Source organism: Acartia tonsa, chromosome 4, assembly GCF_053477335.1.
Source record: "Acartia tonsa isolate MP-2025a chromosome 4, ASM5347733v1, whole genome shotgun sequence".
NCBI lineage: Eukaryota > Metazoa > Arthropoda > Copepoda > Calanoida > Acartiidae > Acartia > Acartia tonsa.
The window spans coordinates 37,779,942-37,803,528 of NC_137263.1; the positions used below are offsets into that span (position 1 = coordinate 37,779,942).

The 23,587-nt window shown below is 32.7% G+C and overlaps 2 protein-coding genes across 5 annotated transcripts in view; one reads left to right on the top strand and one right to left on the bottom strand.

Moving 5' to 3' along the window:
* LOC145317072 (integrin beta-6-like) overlaps positions 1–14,868 on the top strand; it is a 29,864-nt gene extending 14,996 nt beyond the window's left edge. The window contains exons 14-25 of the mRNA XM_080157960.1: positions 6,273–6,351; positions 6,656–6,779; positions 7,394–7,479; positions 8,736–8,917; positions 9,186–9,315; positions 10,589–10,671; positions 11,149–11,197; positions 11,941–12,027; positions 12,637–12,739; positions 12,942–13,022; positions 13,887–13,951; positions 14,436–14,868. Coding sequence (XP_080014086.1) covers positions 6,273–6,351; positions 6,656–6,779; positions 7,394–7,479; positions 8,736–8,917; positions 9,186–9,315; positions 10,589–10,671; positions 11,149–11,197; positions 11,941–12,027; positions 12,637–12,739; positions 12,942–13,022; positions 13,887–13,951; positions 14,436–14,567 — 1,201 coding nt within the window. The 3' untranslated portion in view covers positions 14,568–14,868. The remainder of the gene's footprint in view (positions 1–6,272; positions 6,352–6,655; positions 6,780–7,393; positions 7,480–8,735; positions 8,918–9,185; positions 9,316–10,588; positions 10,672–11,148; positions 11,198–11,940; positions 12,028–12,636; positions 12,740–12,941; positions 13,023–13,886; positions 13,952–14,435) is intronic.
* A 5,640-nt stretch (positions 14,869–20,508) lies between these two features.
* The window catches only part of VGlut (Vesicular glutamate transporter), a 44,476-nt gene continuing 41,397 nt past the window's right edge, over positions 20,509–23,587 (bottom strand). For 3 of the 4 annotated variants that reach the window (XR_013878859.1, XR_013878858.1, XR_013878857.1), the window contains exons 7-10: positions 21,821–21,969; positions 21,288–21,440; positions 20,981–21,123; positions 20,509–20,636 (exon numbers count right to left, since the gene is read on the bottom strand). Coding sequence is in view for 1 of the 4 variants with exons in the window: in XM_080157930.1 (XP_080014056.1) it covers positions 21,034–21,123; positions 21,288–21,440; positions 21,821–21,969 (392 nt within the window). In the remaining 3 variants the exon portion in view is untranslated. Of the gene's footprint in view, positions 20,637–20,979; positions 21,124–21,287; positions 21,441–21,820; positions 21,970–23,587 lie in introns of those variants that run through there. The other variant, XM_080157930.1, reaches the window with a different exon arrangement.

Genomic DNA, 23,587 nt, shown 5'->3' on the forward strand with positions numbered 1-23,587 from the left:
TCTTTTGTTCTAACTTCAAAAATCTCCGACCACTTGCCGATTATTAATTCATTCCGAATAGACAAAGTAAACAAACCCAAACTTCCAGATTTTTTTGAAAAAAGAGAATTAAATGATGAAAACTTTGATGCCTTAAACTATGCACTCTACCACACTAACTGGAACCATGTCTTAAGTCAAGACAACGTAAACACTGCTTATGATAATTTTATTTCAACCTTTTTAAAACTTTATAATGAAAAATGTCCAGTTAGGAAAAAACGGAAAAACAAACGCACCCAGCCCCAGCAACCCTTCATGTCAGATTATTTATTACGTTGTAGATTGCATAGAGACATTCTGTATAGTAACTTTTTAAATGACAAAACAATAGAAAATGAAAGTATTTACAATGTCTATCGGAATAATTATAATAGGCAAGTAAGAAGAGCAAAGATTGATTATTATAGAAAACAAATTAGGGATGCAAATGGGGATGGGAAGAAACTTTGGAAAACTCTCAAAGAAGTCATCGGTTTTAATAAATCTTCTCCTGAGTGTACGTACCTCCAAGTAGGCCCAAATAAAATTGAAAACGACCAAGAAATACCTAATGAATTCAATCGTTATTTTAGTCAGATTGGGTCTTCCCTGAGGCCTGAAATTCCTTCCACCCCCAAAAACTTTTTTGAATATTTACCCCCCCCATGCCAAGATTCCCTCTTTTTCGAACCATTGTACCCCTTTAAGGTCATTAATATTATCCGTAGTATTAAACCTAAGCGTTCCACAGACATCAATGATGTCTCGATGTTTGTCTTGTCTCGCTGTGCTGATACCATTGCCACCCCCCTAACACATGTTTATAATTTATCACTTCAAAATGGCATTTTTCCAGAGAAAATGAAAACTTCTAAAATAGTTGTCCTTCACAAATCTGGTTCACTCAGCGAGGCAGATAATCATCGAGGCATTAGTCTCATTGATAACTTTTCCAAACCCATCGAAAAATATGTCTGGTTAAGTTTTTAGAAGACCGGTCTTTTTTTAGCAATCGCCAGTTTGGCTTCATGAAAGGAATCTCAACCTTCCATAATGTACTAAATTTAAGCACAATGATTACCCAAGCACTCAGTCGAAGCGCTTCCTGTATGGCCATATTTTTGGACATAAGGAAGTGCTAAGGAAGTGGATAAACAGGGATATCCTTTTTAGTAAACTTGAGAACTCAGGGATAAGAGGGGTTGCACTCGAGTGGTTCCGTAGTTATTATGCAAATAGGAAGCAGCGTGTATTTTTTAAGGGTCTCTTCTCCTCTACTATTGAATTTATTATTATTGGCGTACTCCAGGGGTCAGTCCTGGGACCTATTCTTTTTTTAATTTTCATAAATGACCTTGTTTCATGCAGTGAAGAGATATTAATCAATCTCTTTGCTGATGACGCAGTGGGCTTTCTTGAAAAGCAGAATATAATCCAATTAATAAACCTTGCAAAGGAGCTTGTCCCCAGACTGACCCAATGGTACAACGCCAATAAACTTCTCATACACCCCCGCAAGACCAAATGCATGGTCTTCTCCTCCCCCCGTGAGACACTCACCCCCGTTGAGCTCGCAGCTAAGACCAACTTCGAAGTTTATGTAGATATGAATAATCACAATGAAAACGATGAATCAAAAATTACTAAGTTGGATCTTGTTAGCGGTACCAACGAGGGTAGTATCAAACACCTTGGAATTCAAATCGACGAAAAAATGAAGTTTTCTTATCATCTAGAAAAAGTCTATAGTAAAGTTTCTAAGATAATTTATAGTATGAAAGTAATGCGACACCTATTGGATAAAAAACATTTAAGGCTACTCTATACTTCTTATATTAAGTCGAATATCGAATACTGTTGTCTCCTGTTCACTGCTTGCCCTATGTATTTGTTAGCACTAATTATTAAACTGCAAAAGCAAGCCATTAGAATAATTGAAAATTTACCAAGCAGAGCTCACACAGCTGAATTTTTTAAATCTAATGGCATACTCCCATTCAATCTGTTAATTGAATTTAATGTTTGTAAATTCATGCATGCCTATAAATTAGGCACTTTTCCTAAAATCTTTGAGAACACTTGGAACTTTGTTCAAGACAGACATACATACGGCACAAGGAACAGGAACAATTTTGCTTACGAACCGGGCACTAATAGAAACTTCCTCCTGCACGCCCCTCTTAACTCTTTTCCAACTATCTTTAACAGCCTTCCAATTGAAATTAAGTTAATTGATAATAAAAATATTTTTAAGAAAAAATGTTTTACTTATTTCCTAAACAAGATCGAGTTTTAATTAAAATGCAAACTTTTCTTTCTTCTCATTCAATACTGGTTAATACTAAAGTGTATTCAACAATGTTTTTTTTTTTTCAATTCTTTAAAAAACCTTCCAAGAAAAGTTTTTAGTCTTGCTTCTTATTTATTTCTATTTTTAGCCCTCGACTTTCCGTAAGCACTAAACTTACTTTGATAATATTTAATAAAACTGTATTCTTCTAACCTCAAATCATAACGAATAGGTTCCGTAGGAACCGACACACATACCCAAGTATGTATTTTTTATCCAGCAGCTAACGAATCACGCAACCTCTATCTAACAAAAAACAACAAAATTTAATTGAATTTTTAGCCGAAAATTTATTATTTATTCAAATCTTGATATCGAAAAATTTATTAAAAATGACTGTATCGCAGACTGGTTCTAAGCTCTGTATATGAGGGCAAAGCCTCTGCGCATTTATGAGTCGTACTCCTCGCTGGAGTCGCCGTAGGCGCCGTGGACGGGCTCTTGGTTGAGCAGCTCCTCCAGGATGTCCTGCTGGGCTGTGACCAGGCGGTCCATTGCGGCGATGGCGTCCATGTTGGCGTGGAAGGACCGGGCGTACGTGGGCAATGCTTGAATTAACCGCACGACTAACCCGTAGTTTCCATACATACACTGGAGGATTTCTTCGTCGATGACGCCGAAGCGGGACCTCCTCCAGAGTAACATGTCCCCCTTGTACACGATGCCCATCAACCTGCGCTTGACCGTAAACCAAAGGTCGAAACAGCGCCTGTCTACCCCCGGAAATGGGAGTAGATCAGGCGCTGCCGCGAGGTTCAACAGCTGCTGGACATCGGGTACAGGATCATCTGCCTCTTCGCTGGTATCAAGCATGGCGACGAGTTCCTGTACCTGAGCATGGAGGGGAACATTTTCCTCGCCTCCAGCTTCTGCCGGAATTTCCGGCGCTTCTCCTGGTATAGCTCCTTGGCCTTGTCCTCCTTCCTCTTCTTGATTAGACATCTTGGAAACAATTAAATCTTGACCCAATTTCCCCCATATTTATACCCCTTTTGTGTTTTAATACCATATATTATGTAATCTTTAATTAAAATTAATAATAAGTAATACACTTTCCCCACTTCCGTTTCCCGCTTATTTTCCCCTATGCTTAATAAACAATTGTTTCCCTCCCGCTTTTTTACCAAGCTATACCAGGAAACCACCCTTTCCCCCCCTTTTCCCCACCCCCCCTCTACCTATACCAAACAAAACGCGCCGCTCAGTCTGACAAGTAGCCACGGTCGTGAATAAACCACTCATCACGTCCCTTTCTTCTTCTCGTTTTTCCCCCCTCCTCCCCTCTACCTCTTCAATCCTTTAACTATTCCCCCATACTTAACAATGTCTTTACTTCACCTACTTATTTTTATATCTATATTTTGTTTTATCATTTTCTCCTCATTTATCCATTTCCTATTTTTGATGCCAACATTATATTGATAAGTTTGACCCATAGCAACATATTAACAGACATCCTATTACTTTACACACTTTTCTGTAATAACATTAATTAAAGTTTATAGCAAGATATCTAGGATTTATTAATAAAATAAAAGATTGATGAATTTATAGTTTTTAAAATTAGTACATTGAATTATTAATAGTGCTATTCGTCACAAAACTGTTCACTTTAAGCCATAGTTAATCAAAATTAGCAACGTCATTCTTCAAAATATTTCAATTTTTTTCACGTATGCATTTTTGTGGATATCTTGTATATGAAGTCATAGAGAACTTGACCAGTATTGGTCCTGGATCAGTACTGGCCACTTTCTGGAGCTAAATCTGGAGGCATGCCCCTTCCTGAGCAGTAATCTGCTGAGCAATTGCACCCAATTTATTTTCATGATACTCCATGTTTTTGTTTGGATTGTACAGAGTTAGTGCCAACTCGGTTTCGAGATAACCCTGCTGGTAAAGTAGCCGGGCTACCTCACGACGCACTTCCTCACTGACATTGTCGCCATTAACTATATTGAGAAGTCGTTGATGTGTTATTGTCAATCGATCGCGTAGCGGCTGCCACATTTGCTGGTATTCTTCCTCTCCGAACATTTTTTCGTGCCTGAACAACAGTAAGATTAAAACTTCACTAAAAGCAAAGCTATAACCAAAATTAAACGCGCGACAGCGCGCCACAGTTTTATTTTACCATGGCCTACTTTCACTCTTACTTTCACCCTTCTCTTTTATAAAAAAGTGAGATTAATATAACGTTTTTTTTTGGGGGCACCAACCCCTTTCCCCTCATCTTCCCACCCCCCCCCCTGCCCCCCCGTCCCACTTCCTTATGTTTTCACCCCCCCTCACAGCTATGCTGTGACCAGTTCTCAAAACACAAAAATCAGATTCCGGAGGAATCGAACTTTACATACTTAGGGACACACTCCCTATATCTCAAAATACCAAAATCAGATTCCGTAGGAATCGCATATGACATATATTTTATTTTTTATTTATTTTGTACACAAGAGGATTTTATATCCCTTCCCAAGAAATAAAACTCAGATTCCGTAGGAATCGAAACCATTACTTTACTCCTTGTTCACCTAGGTACCTAGGTACGTTACATAGGTACGGTTTTTTATCTAGAGACACATTATCCAGGTATATTTTTGTCACTTTCACCGTTATTATTATTATTATTTTATGGATTATTGGTTTGGACCAGCGTTGTCGCGATATTTATCGTTGCCCTGTAATTACTAGTGTGGAGGTGTCCTTAGACACGGACATAACTCCACTCTATAATGAAAATAATTTGCTACAAAGGAACCTGTCAGGACAGGGTTGATAAGGGATCACAACGGGAATAGCAACTTCTCACGAAGGTTTTGGTTCCTTAATTGTTCCGAATTTATGCTTGGAGGAGTTGCAACTGATAGTAGGAGGATGTCTGAAATACACAGCAAGATACTGTATTTATCATTATTATTATTGTTAAGATTTTTTTTTGCACATATAACATTGTATCGGCTTGGCAAGCGTCAAAGTACACCAGTGGCTCCACAACCCTTAAAGGGTTATGCCAACTATCTGGTACAATGTTGCATGGAATTTTTCTTGTAAAATGTTATTTTTATCCTACACGAACTTGGCTTGGCAACTAGGTGGAGACGAAGTTCGGCCAATTCCATGCTAGGTACTTAATAATAGTTATTATGTAAATTATTCTCAAATTTGTACCAAACTTAACAAACCAGAAGAAACAAACCAATCAAAGCATAGTAACTTTAATGAATGATATATACTTAATAAAAACATGTTGTACCTTTGAGGAAAATAAATCTTATCTTATCTTATCTTACTTTGAACTTACCCAACTGTACCAACAACTAAATTAATGGGAGAAAAAATATATTTAAAGTTTTCGTGATTTTTAGCTGTTTTGGGGGGCAAGGCTCAGTAGTAAAAATAACCTCTTTATCTGACCTCTAAATATTAGTTTAAATTTATTTCGCTTGTTGGCTATACCTTATTCCTGCTTTAGACCTTCTTCCCTCCTATTTTCCAACTACTATCAATAAGCCTCCACTACTTTCTTGGGTTTTCTATTTTTCTCCGAATCTTCCTCCAGCCCTTCTGTATGAAAAATTAGAAACATAAGAAGTGCTTACTTAAGTTTAATGTTTATATTTGAATGTTTTTTTTTCAACCTCTTTTTAATGAACACTTATTTATTTTATATTGAAAGTTTAAAAATCAGATTTTCATTCTAGCAGCTGGATGTGCTTTAGTTTTCTTATGAATGAAGACTTTATTTCTTTCTCTTAAACTTTTTAACTTTTTATGATTAAAGTCAACCTTTAATATAAAAAGACTTGACAGGTATCTTTCCAGTATTTAAAAAATTCTTTTCCTAAATAAATCAAACAAAAAATTAGTTGAAACTATTATTTCATCTAAAGTTTTATTTAAGTTGTTCCGGTGCGACTCTGGAAGAAAGAAGTGAATGTACTGACATTAAGATTGGTGTACCTATTCAGTTTACATTAGAGGTAATGAGAATTCTTTTTTTTATTATACAATTATTCACGAAACCTCTTAAGATAATCTGGAATTCTAAAAGCCAAGATAGGCCAGGTTTTTTTTAGAATGAAGTCAGTGGATGGTTTTAGGCTATTGTATTGGTTTATCTATTTTAAATACAAAACTCCTATATGATAGGGGCGCTTCCAATAGCAGTAAAAAAGCATGTAATCTTAATATGCAGATGTTTTTAACAAAAATGATTATCGTTTTTTAGTTAGTTTTTTAAAATAATTTTTATTTTAATATAATTCATGTTTGATCTGCTTTAAGGTGACAAGTAATACTTGTAATTTTGAGAAAATTGAGCTTCCCATAGCTCTGATTGGTCTGACAGATAAGATGATTATAAATATATATCCCCAGTGTAAATGTCCTTGTGAACATGTAGAGACAGGTTCATTCTATTTTAGTAGCGTAGCATCTTTAATAACTAGGTTCGTCAGTAAGATATGTAAGTTGGAAAGAATTTTAATGTTAGAGGGAGATTTGAAATCTGCATCAAATTTTAAGGATTTTTTTATAAAATTAGTTTTTTGAATAATTCTTTATCGAAAAGCGGAAATACAATTTAAGTTAACTAATTTTGACATCTGTGATTTGTGGATTGAAAATTATCTGCGCTCTGATTGGAGAAGCTTAAGTGTCGCACATCATTCAACCAATTAGAGCGCCGGTAGTTTCCAATCCACCTATCCTATTGGTCAAAATTTATGAACTTAAATTGTATTTCCGCTTTTATATAAAGAATTATACAAAAAAACGAATTTTATGAAAAATCCTTAAAATTTGATGCAGATTTCAAATCTCCCTCTAACATTAAAATTCCTTCCAACTTATATATCCTATTCGTCAGTCAGTCATTATTTATAAATAAGGAATGTCATCAAAGTTACAATCATTGTATAATATGGAATGCAATGGAAATCAAATTAATAAGAAAACAGACTTTTATAATTCATCAATAATATTCTTAAAAAATGAATTTTAATAAGAAACTCTAATGCATAGGAATTAGCGAGGCTTGTAATAATAATGGGAAATTGGTTTGTGGAGCCTGTCAATGTAATCAAAATCATTATGGAAGACTCTGTCAGGTTTGTTATTAAAATCATTTTACATTAACAAAATATATGGAAAATGAAAAAAAAACCTTTTACCTTATATTTTAAGTAGTGAAGCTACTCTATAAGTATTCGTGTTTCCCTATCAAACCTAGTAAAAGTGTCTGACTCTGATTATGACGTAAAAAAATTAGCCAATGAGAGGCCAGTATACACTGTAATTGACCAATGGTAAAATTTATAGTGGCCTCTCATTGGTTAATTTTGTTTGACGTCATAATCTTAGTCAGACACTTTTACTAGGTTCTTTCCTATCCTATGCCTTTTGGTATGTTAGGGTGTTGCCTACTTTTATCTTTAGAATTGCAGATAATTTACTCCCCTTCACTCCCCCATAACTTCACGTTTCCATCACTTTCCCTTTCTTTTCTTTATTTATTCCCTTACGCTTTATTAACCATTTACTGCAACAGAAAAACATTTTAAAAGAGAATACTAAAAACAGCCAATAAAGGTACTAAGAAAGAGAGGTAATGTCTGATTGAGCCAATAGGAGAATCGCATCGGTACATACATTTAATCTCATTGGTTGAAATTGTGTACACATTTCATTTCATACATAGATAAAAGTCAGCTGTAAACAATATCATTTCTTATAGTACAAAGCTTTACTGAATCAGACTTAATTGCCCAAAAATTTCGTCTTAAATTTGAAAGCTTCAAACAGTGGTGGATTCTTAAAAAAAGTTAGGCTGGCTACTCGCTGGCGAGGCAAAATTATTTTTGTGAAAAATCCTCCAAAATCGCATAAAAAATTTACAAAAACTAAATAAAATCTTTAAAGGGTTATTAACATATGATTTTGTTTAATTTTTGTAGATTTTTTCACAAAAATAATTTTGCCTCACTATCGAGTAACAAGTCTATTAATTTTTAAGAATCCACATCAGCTTGAGTCGAAAGTAAACAATACATTTGTCTGCTAGAAATGTTCCTTCTTAGATTTGACGAAAAAAGGGTTCATAATATGCTTCTATTCTTATATTTTTATTAAACAACCTTAACTCTTCAGTATGGCTCATACTCTTAGTTTACACTAATTATTCAACATATAATTTTCCCGAATTCTTTTAATTTTATCATATTTTAAATATTTTTGAATATGAATCAACTAAAGTTTGGACTAGAATAGATGTTTTTTTTTTGTAAAAATTAGCCTATATAAACTAAATTATCCTTATTTGTTAAAAGATAATAACAATTAACAAATACTTTTTGTTTTCGTTTAGTGTTATGGTAACAACATGGATATCCAGTCAGGTGAGGAACTGTGCCAGAAAACAGCTGGTGGACCTGTCTGCAGTGGCAGGGGTGAGTGTACCTGTGGCATCTGTACCTGTCATACAGACACCAGGGGTATCATCTCTGGTACTTTCTGTGAGTGTGATAACTGGACTTGTCCTAAAACAAGGTATGAATAAATAAGATAATGTGTTCTTTGCGTTTAATCTTCTATTACTAATTTACTAATCATCTACAAAAAATGGCGAAGTTCTAAATGAACACTTAACTGCATATTTCTAAAGCTATCATGTCTATCAGTGTTTTATTGAGTTAAAGAAGAAGCAATATTTCAAACTCTTTTCAAACACACTCATCTCTATTTTATTCTACTTCTATATCATTATTAAATCCTGCGATATCCTTTTATTAAACTTTTTATCATTAAAAATTTTCAGAGACGGTCTGTTATGCAACGGGCATGGTTTGTGTGAGTGTGGTTCTTGTACCTGTGATCCTGGCTGGTCTGGTCAGCTGTGTGACTGTCCTACACAAGATACTATGTGTGTGTCTCCATATGATGGAGAGGTAAGTGTGTGACTCTCCTACACAAGATACTATGTGTGTGTCTCCATATGATGAAGAGGTAAGTGTGTGACTCTCCTACACAAGATACTATGTGTGTGTCTCCATATGATGAAGAGGTAAGTGTGTGACTCTCCTACACAAGATACTATGTGTGTGTCTCCATATGATGGAGAGGTAAGTGTGTGACTCTCCTACACAAGATACTATGTGTGTGTCTCCATATGATGAAGAGGTAAGTGTGTGACTCTCCTACACAAGATACTATGTGTGTGTCTCCATATGATGAAGAGGTAAGTGTGTGACTGTCCTACACAAGATACTATGTGTGTGTCTCCATATGATGGAGAGGTAAGTGTGTGACTCTCCATACTTTAGATACTATGTGTGTGTCTCCATATGATGGAGAGGTAAGTGTGTGACTGTCCTACACAAGATACTATGTGTGTGTCTCCATATGATGGATAGGTAAGTGTGTGACTCTCCTACACAAGATACTATGTGTGTGTCTCCATATGATGGAGAGGTAATTGTGTGACTCTCCTACACAAGATACTATGTGTGTGTCTCCATATGATGGAGAGGTAAGTGTGTGACTCTCCTACACAAGATACTATGTGTGTGTCTCCATATGATGGAGAGGTAAGTGTGTGACTCTCCTACACAAGATACTATGTGTGTGTCTCCATATGATGGAGAGGTAAGTGTGTGACTCTCCTACACAAGATACTATGTGTGTGTCTCCATATGATGGAGAGGTAAGTGTGTGACTCTCCTACACAAGATACTATGTGTGTGTCTCCATATGATGGAGAGGTAAGTGTGTGACTCTCCTACACAAGATACTTTGTGTGTGTCTCCATATGATGGAGAGGTAAGTGTGTGACTCTCCTACACAAGATACTTTGTGTGTGTCTCCATATGATGGAGAGGTAAGTGTGTGACTCTCCTACACAAGATACTATGTGTGTGTCTCCATATGATGGAGAGGTAAGTGTGTGACTCTCCTACACAAGATACTTTGTGTGTGTCTCCATATGATGGAGAGGTAATTGTGTGACTCTCCTACACAAGATACTATGTGTGTGTCTCCATATAATGGAGAGGTAAGTATGTGAGTTTGTGTGTGTCTAAGTGTGTGAGTCTCTTTTGTAAATCTTAAAATACAAAACACGTGTTTTTAGAACCATCGGATCTTGTCTGAGTGACATATAATGCGCCCAACTATTTGGGTACTAACTCGAACCCAAAATCTTTCAAATAACTTTTGATTAAGGTTTGTTCCGGTCATGGTCATTGTGATTGTGGACGGTGTGTCTGCCATGAAGTTGAACAAGGTGTTGGCATCTATACGGGCAGGTTAATAATTTTTTCATCAAACTCAATTTTTGTAATAGAAATTTTGATTCTGTTTGTCAATAATGATCTTGTATCTGGGCAGTATTTTTAAAATTTAAAGAAATTAAGCTATTTAATGGGGTAGGTTAATAGGTAACCCCCAATCAAGGATAGGTGTCCCTAAGAAATTTACATTGTAGTGTGTTAATATAGTATGAAGAGGGTAAACATTGCCTAGCAAATTAATCGTCTATTCCTGACGATTTTTCTAGGGGCGATTTCTCTTGGAAAGGTTGGTGGTACTCTCCCACAAAATAGTTATAAATATTTCCAGGATTTATGAAAAGCTACCCTATAAAGGAGAACCATATCGGTTCAACGGTTAGCAAGATACTTCGGTACAGACAGACAGACAAATAAACAAACACTTATTATTACTTTAATATAAGGATTTAGTAAGTATGTATATATTTACAATAAAAACCAAGTTTTTTCTAGGTATTGTGAGAGAAATCCTGTATCTGGGTTTGGGGCTTGCGAAGAAGTCAGGAAATAGTAACTTTCATCCTTCAATTAAAGACATATATCAAAGAGTTTAATCCTTTTCTCGTGGAAAATTGTATAAGAAACAATACATTTGTTATCATTATGGCTCAGAATAACCCAGCGGAAATATGAAACTAATCCAAAGCCATTTACTGTAAGAATGACAGAAAGGGAAAAAGGGTAGCTAAACGATTGACAAGAATAACTCGTAGAGTAGATTTGCACTTAATCAGATAGAACGAGTACATTGGACTGCAAAATATACTAGTACAGTACCCAAGGTTTTATGAACACATTATCTCATACCTGACACAAATCTTTGAGTACCTTTGCTAGATACTGATTAGCAGGTTCAAGCCAGCAGTACCCTATCTTTATTCAATGAGTAATTTTGATTCTCATCAATGGGAGTATACATTATCTTATTTACTATCCCTCTGACAAAATCTCTGACAATTATTGAGTGAAGTTAAACAGGGAGAGAGGGGGCATTGGGCTGTTTATTACATTAGTCCCTAAACTTTTATAACAATGTTTTCTTATTCATTGGTTTAACAACTTTGGGGACTGTTATTGAACTTTGATTGGTTGGGTCAACAAGTTGGGTGACAAAACGTTTCAAACACTAATTGTTATCTACATAAGGGGTAATTTTGTGTATTATGATTGGGGATGTACATCAATTTATCGTTCATTGACTTATCCCTTAAGATCCTTGGAAGTTACTTGAGCTACCAAACCTAAAGAGAGTGTGTGGAGTGTTTAAACTTTCAATCTGAGGAACAAGAAGATGATTGTTCTAAATGTATGTTTCAAACTAATATTATTGAGGTAAAAACTTTAAAGTTAACAATACATAGATTTTTTCCTCAATTTTTTTTGTCTTAGCATACTGAACGTTTAATTTAAACATATCAAAATTCCACTAATACACTTAGTGAACTTTATTGAAGAGGAGTAAGATCATCGAGAGAAAGTGATTTGGATCAGATCTAGTCATGCAATGACTTTAATAAATTACAAAATCTTAATAGGTAGCGGTTTCAAAACTATTCAACCAATACTTTTAAACTACAGAAGGGAAAACTTTATCTATCATAACTGGGAATTTAATTTTATCGCCAAGAAAAGTGAGAAAAAAATCGGGTGGAAGGTGGTCATATTTTTCTAGGCGCGATTCTCTTGGAAGGTTGGTGGTAGTTATAGTAAACACCTTTCCAGGACCTAGTAGAAGCTACACTCTAAAAAGAGAACTATATCGGTTCATCGCTTAGCGTGATATTTAGACACAGATACACACATATATAGACATCCTGTTACTTTGAAATAAAAACATTATCTTAACCCTGAAAATTATAGGTCTTAGGTTAAATTAGGTATACATAAGTAAGAGTTGGTATCCGTAAGATGTAATAATACAAATAATTTTGTTTAATTTAGATGAACACAACAAATATTATAGTAAACGAGGGAGTGACTATTTGTTCATTTGTTAACAAAAATAAATGTTCATATTCATTTACACTTGGACTTAATCTACAAGGTATTTATTAGTAGAGAAGCTACTCTTTAATTCACAGTGTCTGTCCGTAATGCTATGGGGAATATGTGTGTTACTCGGCTGCTATTTAAGAGAGACGGCTGATTTTTTAAAAAGATTCCAAATACCTATGAGCATCATCCAGAATTTTTTTTTCAATTTAATAATGGAAGGAATAATATTGTTTAAAATTATTATACTTTAGGTGTACCTGTAGTAAATTTAATATCACGGAATGGAAAGGTTGAGGTGTGTGGTACTCCACTAGCCATTGGACTTGGAATAGGTTTGTACATCTTTACATTACCGCACCTTGTAAGGGCGGGATTCTCCTTTGATCTAGAAAATCAAGAGCATAATTCGCGTTTAATGGGATACGATAACACCCAAGGATATTGGTTTACAGACAACCAACCCTTTGATTACACGACCTTAGTCTGAAAAGTCCTAACTTTGCATGGTAATGAACACAGTAATAGTGTCTGACTGATTATGACGTAACAAAAAAAACTAGCCAATGAGAGGCCTCTACAAATTTTACCATTGGTCAATAACGGCCTCTCATTGGCTAATTTTTTTGTTACGTCATAATCAGTCAGACACTATTACTGTGTTCCATGGTAATGAGTTGTGTAATAGGCCAAGGCATTCCCCCACACTCTAACTATTTATGTCGCACACTGGAGGTTCTTTTAAGGTTTTTTTAAGGTTCTTAAATTATACGCAGATACCAACTTTGAGACTTATGTGCAATTTTCCTTTAAATAAAAAAATTACAATATAATCACTAAACTTTTTTATACGACTGTCAATATTTAATAAACATGAATAGCGAAGTAGAAAATTCATTGATTAAAAAACGAAAAATGTGAATTAACGAGGAAGTGTTCAGTAGTCTTAATAAAAAGAGAAAAAAGGACGTAAGAAATAAATATAGAAAAAGTAAAGGCATTAAATCACGAAACTTTATTTGATGCAAGACCGACGAACCAACAGACAAAGTAAGTTGAATACTAAATGATTACTGTTAGTTCTTTATTTCATTCATATGTTTCCCTAAGGAAGAACATGAAAATTTCTGGATACCTTCAAAAATAAATATCTATTGCTTCTAAAATTTACATTGGTTATCTTCTCTTTTTGTTTACAGGGGCTGGAGTTGCAGTTATTGTTATCGGTATTCTAACTTTGTTAGCTTACAAATTATGCATTGAGGTAAAACTTTATGTAAATTGTATAGCATCCACCCGTTGCTGATAAGATAATAGGGTCAAATCTCAGTCCAAACCGATTCATAACTAAAAAAGTAGCTTCTGTTGCTTTTTAAGATTCATTTGGGCCAGACATAGCAGCAGCAGGTGTCATCACCAACCTATATAATATTACGAAATGTGGAACAACCCTTTAGACAACAAGCTTACACATTACCATTTATGCTTAAGAACTTGTATTATCTTTAATTTCAACAGATGGAGAAAGGGGATATTGGACTACAAATTGTACCTGAAATTTTAAAAACACTTTCTGCCATTGGATGGATTAAAAAATTTCGGATTTATTATTGGTCTTTACAAAGTATTAATTTTAATTATAATGATTAATTAGTGGCTGAAAAAACCTAAAATCTACTCTGTTTGAGTATTATTATTAATTTTTCCTAACAAAACATGCCCAAACAACTGAATACTTTATTCCTTAGATAAATGACCGGCGTGAGTATGCTAAGTTTGAGCGTGACCTGGACATGGCCAAGTCAGCGGTCAACCAGATGCCAAATGAAATATACAAGAGTCCAATTACAAAGTTTCAGAATCCTACTTATGGGAAATAACTTTTCTTTTTTTTGTATTATAAATTATTCTTATTGTATGTATTCGTTCTTGTTCTTGGTATTTAAAGCTATTGATCCATCTCTACCCAAGGCTATTTACACTCGCGCTACATATCTATCAGTGGTCTAACAGCAGACCAAAAAAAGCTGAAAGAAAAGGTTGAAGATTTTGAATTCCATTTATGTCAAAGGGGAAGAGCATATACATCGAATAACGAAGCACATTAATTGTAAATTTATCAATTTTATTTTAACTAAAATTAAAATAAAATCAAACAGACTAATGACATAGTACATTAATGTATTAATAAGATTTTTTTTTGTAGAATTAGATCTTTTGTTAATTAGATCTTTTGTAGCAAAGCCTGTAGATTATACGTGGATATTATGGCAGACGGAAAAATTGTCGTCAATTTAGGTTTCTATTTTCCCTGTCATTTGTTGGTCAGTTCATTCATTCGGTAGGAGGGATATCGTTATTTTAGCCTGCTTCAAGATTTGCTTTATTAGAGAACCTGACAATCTGGGGTAAGATCTAAAGTAATAATAGCTAAATAAATAGTAATAGATAAATTGATACATTTAAAAGATGCCATATTTTATAGAATGAATTTAGAATTATTATATGACGTCATTGTTAAATCTTCTGGTAGTTATTGTCACTAAATCATTCATACAAAGAATATCTTTGTTTAGAAATACTGGAGGATTTTTCTACAAATATTTAGATGTTTCCGACCCTAGTTTTAATCTGAGATTACAATTTTAATCTACGCAAAGAAGGAAATAATCCTCATCAATTTTTGGGGAGTGAAGCATCTAGTCAACTCACTTGTGGATTTGGTTTCAGCTCAAACAATATTAAATTTTGTAAATTTAAGAAATATAATAGTTTATTTCTCGCTATAATGCTTTTTAATCTGAAAAGTATCGTCTTATTGATCGGTATAACCATGAAGATATCTTTAATAACATACAGAAAAATATATAACCAACTATAAAAGGATAAATGAAAAAAAATAATTTTTAATACATACAATTCTTATCACGCAACCTTTGTTTGACAAGTTAGGTATGAAAAATTGTTGGAAATTAAAACCAATTTTAAAATTCAAGATCGACCCCCCCCCCTCCCCCCATAAACTTAGAACTTCGTGGATATAGTTGCAATTTTTAAAAGCAGAATCACACAAGCTTATCTGCGATGCAATTAAGTTCTCAGGATAAGAATTTGTTGGTAGCTATGAACCTACTTATCAAGCAACTTTTATCATACTTTCCTTCGCCCATGCTTCTCTTCCAAATGAGGGTGCCATTAATTAAAGTAATTTAATATGGAACAACTTTTTTTAACTGGCTAATTTACAATGAATACTCTTGTTCTTGTTTTGTTAAGTTGAAAAGAAGTAAATGAGAAAAATTTACATATCTTGATCAAATAAATGAACACAAATAATTTATATACATATTCATCAAGTATAAGATACATTCTGTTTCTTTAAAACTAGAAAATGAAATAATCTATACGTGGCAAAGCGCAGAAAAAAAGTTTGAAGATTTTTGAATTACTCAAAAACCAAGCAGGTGTGGATTTACAATTCTTTACCATTGATTTTAATCTGAAAGTAATTTTGTTTATCAAATTAGTGGGTGTACTTTAATTCATTATCAATTACCTTATCCTTTAAGATCACTGGGATTGTCTTTACTTTACCCTCACCATCAATACCACGTGTCTAATATAGCAATCTATGATACAAAGTAGAATAATGTCTGTCCGTCTGTCCGTCCCTTAAGATCTCGGTAACCTCTGAACCGATTGGATTCTACTCTTCAGGGAATATACCTACTGGTCCTCTGGTGGTTTTAGGCTATTTTCTTAGGGGGTGGGACACCTCCAACCCCCAAAAAATAAAAAAAATTCCCCATCAATTATTTTTGATGATGCAGATGATACTATTTGGTGCTGTACCACATGTACTACATTTTTTTAAAATTACCTCTTTAAGAAAAAGCCCCTAGAGGCTAGGGGCGAATACGCTAGTTTATAAAATGTTATTACATTTTTATTAAGCATAAGGTATTTTAATGATTTTCCAATATAAAAGTCTATGCTGTTACATAATAAAGTTTCCTCCTGGGATTATCAGAATCCAAAAATAATTGGGACCCGAGGGACACAAAACTGTTGCCAACATATTTAAATCTCATCACAAAGTGCACACTCACACACACATACACACAATTTTTGCAAATAACAAACATTTATATCATTTTTCAGTATTTGTAAAGGTTTTTGTTTTAAGTAAAAGATCTCTGTAAATTATCTAATTGATTCGCTTTTTAGGGAAGCTTTGTTTTGGATGTTTTATGCTATTTTACTGTCTTTCACAACACCTTCAAATGCAAAGTCCCTAGATGCTAAGGAGCAACCGCTAGTAAAATGATAAATCAGTGATAAGTTATTTTTCGTTGGTGTAGTCTCGAAGAGAATCATGATATATGTCTAAGTTTAAAAACTATACTAAATATTTTTGACAAATTTTATCTGTCTTTAAGTAAATATGATCATATTTGTGACTAAATGTATATCCAGTAAATATCAACTTTAAATATAATGTGACTATTTATTTACCTGGCGGAAAACTTATATGCAGTATATTCTTATTAAAAATGCTTTTAATATCATTAAACAATGAAGAAAGACCGATTTATATAACTATATTTATTTAACTAGATATAGAAAGATAATATTAACTACATAAAACTATTCACAAATATTTCCATTGATACTGGGCTGAAGTTAAGAACATACTGAACAAGAAGTCAAGCTTGCCTAGCAATAGAAATTGTGCTAATTATATTACAAGCTTAAATCTGTCAATAATTCTATAATTTTATACATAAATATGAAAGCTTCTTCTTATGCGATAACAAATAACATGTACATTATCATTATATATACGACATTCTGTCTACTTTTGGTTTAAGGTTTTGAAAATTCATGTCAGTGGTTTCAATATTTTTTATGATATCATCATAGGTTGCTGTTTTTACATATTTTTTACATTTACATGTTTATTTTTATTTAAATATAAATACATAAGGGAAAGGAATCTAACAAGAACAATTAATATTCACAATCACACTGGTAATAAAAAAATGTGTCAGCATAATTAAAATCTTTAGCTTGGTTATCCATTCAAACAAACTTACAAAAAACTTCAAATTTTTCTTATATCATTAAATTTTTAGAAAAAAATTAAATTTTCTTTATCATCAATTATAAAGAATCTTTTTAAAAGTTTTTTTTTCATTTACACCTAGATATGTAATAGGAAATAATACATACACTTTACATACATCAGTTGTTTCAATAAATAATTATTATTATTTTCACATTAGATTTGTAAGAAATTATTTCTCCTTTTGTCGCTACAAAAAAACTTATTAGAGTTCATTTAAAAATGGTTAATTTTTAAAATAAAAAAAAACATTAATATTGCAAAAAGCTTACTAGCATAATGTCATTTTAATAAAATTTTTATACATTTCACAATACATTTTATTATTATTTTACAATTAATAGACTATATTCGGCACTGTGACAAACATTTCTGTATTTTTTATAATAAAAAGAATAAATAAAATATAATTGATTCAGTCTGTAAGTCACAAAGCCGACCCTTACATCTATGAAAACCGTTTGGACATCAGTGTATTCATTTTTTTCAAAAAAATAAAATACCATTGTAATAAGAAATAAAATAAAATGCTATAATATCAAAGAGAAATTTAATAAAACAAATACTTCAAATATAAATTAAGTTAAAAAGTAAAATGTTAAAGATTGAGAAAGTTTTCATGAGCTACTTGGAATTAAAATGTAACAAAGTTAGAATCAGGTTTCAAAGAACTTTTTAATTTTACATTTAAAATAGATTTTAAATAGAATTTTTTTCCTTAATCAATTTTTAAATTTCTGCTGGTAACATTTAAGCTACACTTGAAATTTGAAACTAGAGATTCTGAATTTTGTGTGCCATTAATTCCACATTTTATTTAATCAAATTATGTTTAATTTTTTTAAAACATCACCAAAGAGAATTAATAAGCTATTGTTAGAAGTTAAGCAAAGGGGATAAGGCTGTAGTATAAAATGGTATTCTGATAATTTTGTCATGTGTAAATTTTATTTTTGCAGAATTGAAGGCACACCTACAAATTCAATGTAATAAATTGTATATCTGCCAGTGATTCTAGGTTTCCAAGTAGGCTCAAACAAAAATAAAGTAATTGAATTTAAACAAAACCATTTGATCAAATTAAAAAAGTTTAAATCATGTAAAAAACAACCTCACACAATTGGTGCAGAATATGTCTTATAAAAATCTAAATTAGTCTTGTTATTGAACAAAAACATGAGTTGCGCGTCTAAGATAAACGCGTAAAAAAGATATCTATATGCATTATGCTTGGATAAAGGTACTCCTAGACATGATCAAAGCTTTAAAAATAGCTTTAATCTACATTTAATTGTAGATTTATCAACTTTTTTTCAATCTTTGGATCATTGTGCTTTATGTACATTTGATAAGATAGAGGAGGGGAAAGGGGCGGAGTAGAGAAATAAGGAAGCAGTTAAAAGGTCCAAGGAATATTCCCATTGTCGGTTAGGAAGAGGCACAGTGAAATTCTAGTTCGTTTATGGGAAGTAATAAATATTCATTTTTACATTTAAGGTTTTACTCAATTAAAATCTATTCGCTAGGGATTAGTGGTCCCCAAATCATTTTTATTAAGCCATTTTTATCAAAAATTATAAAGCCTGATATGATTTTTTTGATTCTTAAAAACTTACAAACGAACATCCTAACTCTTTTTTCATTTGGCAAATTCTTCAGAGATAAAATTTGTTATTTTGGAAAGTTTTTTTTCACTGTTAAATTTGAGAAGGAATTGGGAATATCATTTAAAAGCTTTCAACAAAATAGAATCTTGAGTTGAATTAGAAGTAAATATTTGAAATAGACTTTAATACAATATATATGTATGTACATTGTACAATGAACATTTGTTCAAATAAAATTTATAAATATATCTATATAATAAATAAAATTAACAAATAAACTTTTTCTTTTAACAATAAATAAAGAAAAATAACAATTTTTGTAATTTATTCTGAGTTTAGCCTCAAGTTTTCGAAAAGACTAAGAAAAGATTTAGAACCAGAAAAAGTTGCAATAAAAACTTTCAACTTTCCTGGAAAATCTTTTTAGATTTAAGAACAGTTCCTAAGTTTTTATTTAATGAACACCATATTTAAGGTTTTTAGAAAGCCATATGTCAATTTATGAAAGCCATGGAATCAGCTACAAATTCAAGTCTTTGTAATTTTAATAAAAAAACTTTTAAAGAAATTGAGAAACATAAATTTAAAAAATTAATTGAACAATAATAATTCACAACCACAGTATAAGAAATGGGTTTAGTAAAATATAATTACAATAACAAATTAATTTAATAAAACGACATCAATAAAACAAATATGTCATAAATAGAAAGCCTAAGTTAAGTTGAAAACCTGAATTTTATTTATCTGTTAAAAAATTTCTTCGAATTTTCATTTTTACATTTTGAAAGTCTTTGGATTTCAAGAATCATTTAGTTTTTTTTCATATGATTCATTTAGTAATCATAAAATATTGATTGTTATAAAATCTAAAGATTGTTTTAAATAATTTTATTATAATAAACAATTAAAAGATGACCAGAGAAGCAGAATTTACAAGTTCCATTGTCATTCAAGTGATTTTATCTTTCCATTTTATTTTAAATACATCCATTGTTTGTTTGAGTGTTTTTTATCATTTTTCATTCCATTGTTTAATTTATATAAGGGGAGATATTTTCCATTGACAAATAATCATCAGTATTACAGTTTTTACTTTTTTTTGGTTCCATAAGTTTCCATTGTTTGGTTAGAATTGATTTCACATAGTTTTCATCTCTCATGGGAGTGGGAGTTACAAATATGTGTACATACGGGATACAACAATACATTTTATCCTAAAAATATAACAACATTAAGGTTTTAAGGAGAGATTGGTACTGAATAAATATCAGCAGTTTCCCGCAAATTGCAAATGTACCACGTAGTTTTTAGGCTTATTTTAGGTTAGGTTAGTCTAGTTTCAGGCAAGTACGTACGAATATTGCCCATCAGAGACCCCTGTAAGGGCTATGAATATATTAGGTGTTCCAAAAATAGATTGAATTAAAAGGACCTAAACACTTTCACATAAGAAAATCTATAAATGTTTTACTGTAGTATATTTTTATGATTTTTAAAATTTTTTAATGAATTTATTACTTTTTTTTCCTTATTTGAAATTTTAAAAAAATATATGAACCTGTTAGTATTGTATGGTGCATAACCAACTTGAGCATTGCCTTTCTCAGATATTTAATGCCTAAAAGGGTTGCTTGTATTGCCAGAGGTGAACGGATTTGCTGAAGATCTGGCAGCCGCCTGAGCTTCTGATCCTCCTTGGTCCTGAAAACAGGGTTACCGTCTTTATTTTTGGTTTTTAGGATTTTTGTTGGGTAAACAAAGTTCATTAAAACCACATTTTATGTCCTACTTTTAGACAGATATACAATAATAATTTTTTTTTAGTTTTCCTAGAAATATTTTAATGTTGTAAAAAGTATTTATACCTGCATGAGACTACTGCTTTCTGTAGCTGGAACAGCTGTTTGCTGAATCATGCTTGTGTCAACATTTGGGTTGGCGCCATAACCATTTCCCGCCTTTTCTGTGTCCATTTCCATTGTCTCAACCTCCAGAGGGGCCTTCGCCCATTCCTGGATCTAGAAATAATTAAAATTTTATAAACTGAATAAAGCTAATATTGCCTATCAAAATATTAACTGAACTAATAGATTAAATAATTAATTTGTATATTGATTTAGATGAAATAAATTGAGAAAAATATTTTTTTCAGTATGGCTTCGACACCGATTAATATCCGATGGATTAGAACTGATTCTCGGCCATACTGAAAAATTATATATAGTATCGTATAGCCAACAATTTTCCACGAACATTAAAATAAAAATCATAAAATTATTAGTTTTATTAGTCCGGGACTTCGGCCCCTCGGGGCTAACAAAACTGTTTTTTTTTCTTCTTATAATTTTCATATAGATTTCCGCAGAAAGCGATGCGATAAATGACTGTTTTTGCAAACCTCTCCACTGGCAAAGATGGCATAGAAGATGACTCCAAAGAAGTGAATGGATGATGCAATGAGGAAGACTGTCTGCCACTCTGCCATAATAGTCTCCATGTTGTCATGATTCTTTGTGATCTGTTCAGTTGTTATCGGGCAAATCATACCTATAATCATTATATATAATATATGCCATAGGATAACTGTCCATCCGTCTGTCTTACTGTTAGAATCTCGTGAAATCTGAACCTATGAGGCTCTCATTTGGGCACAAAATATCCGTAGAGGGTAGATTTGAAGCAGATTATTTATACTATTGTGGTCTGCATTTATTGATTCTTTGTATTGACTTTATACTGCTTTCAATCAATGCTATAATGGAGGTGGACTATAATCTCTCCTAGAATTCATTACCCCACTCTCCCCATGGAAATGATGAAGTTACAGGAACAGGTATTCAAATTTTATTTTTGTAATAATAGTTTATTGTAGTAAGGCTTTTCGCTTAGCCTCCGGATGGACCTTGGGTGGTTTAAAGCTATTTTCTATGCGAATAGGAAATTTATAAAAATTGCTATTGAAACAAATATTTTATAAGAAGCTATTTATAATGCCTATAAAAAGGGGATAAATTAAAAACTTTTGGCCGAAAAATCCCGAATGACGTCATATTAGAATAATGGACTATTCTGATATGATGCCATTCGGGATACTTCGGTCAAAAGTTTTAAAATTTATACCCTTTCTTCATAAACACTATATATAAAGAGCTTCATTTTAGAATTTTTAGAATGTATTCTGAAATTTTGTTGAGACAATATTTTCTATCCTTTATTGTTACAAGAGGCATAGCAATATTAAAACAAAAGTTGAATAGCTACTCTAGATGTAGATCTACATTCTCGAGTACAGGGGCGTCCAAGCTTTTTTTTTGGGGGGGGGGTAAAAAATTTTAGGGGGGGGGGTAATTCGTGTTTGGGGGGGTAATTAAATTTTTTTTTACCCCCCCCAAAATTTTTACCCCGGGGGTAAAATTTGATTGTGGGGGGGGGTATTTACCCCCCCTAAAGTCTGTTGGGGGGGGTAAATACTCCCCCCAAATCTGTTGGGGGGGGGTAATTACCCCCCCCAAACTAATTTACCCCGGGGGTAAAATTTTTGGGGGGGGTAATTTAATTATGTAAAAAAAGCACCTACCTAATCTATTAAGTTAATAAGTACTATCCTATAACATAAAGTAGTAAGTAAGGTTTATTTGACTATAGCTTCAGATTTCATTACTTTTAATACTGAGTTCTCCTTTTTAGGAAAGCTTCACATAGATCCCATGATGGTTCCACACTATTATAGGTCAATCCTTTGAGTGGTTTTAGGCTATTTTTCTCCTCCCTTTTTACCCTTTAGAAAACACGAGTTCTTAGATGCTAAGGGCGCCACTACTATTCAAATATATAGTAGTATCTCATTCTTTAGAACATAAAAATACAATAATTAACTCACTAACCAATGAACCAATATGATTATACTTTAAAGTGAAGCGTCTTATAGGTCCTGGTAAGTTTTATAAATAGTTTTGAGACACCCTGACATCCTCCCAAAAGAAATCGCCTATAGAAATTCTTTTTCATTATTTAATGAAATATTTAATTTAGTTAGGTATCTATTTTATGGAATCTTCAGTGCTTTACAATTACATCATAGATCCCCCCCCCAAAAAAAAATTTTCAGTAAAATTTTTTTTAAGAACATTCAATTTGGGGGGGGGGTAAATACCCCCCCCCAAAA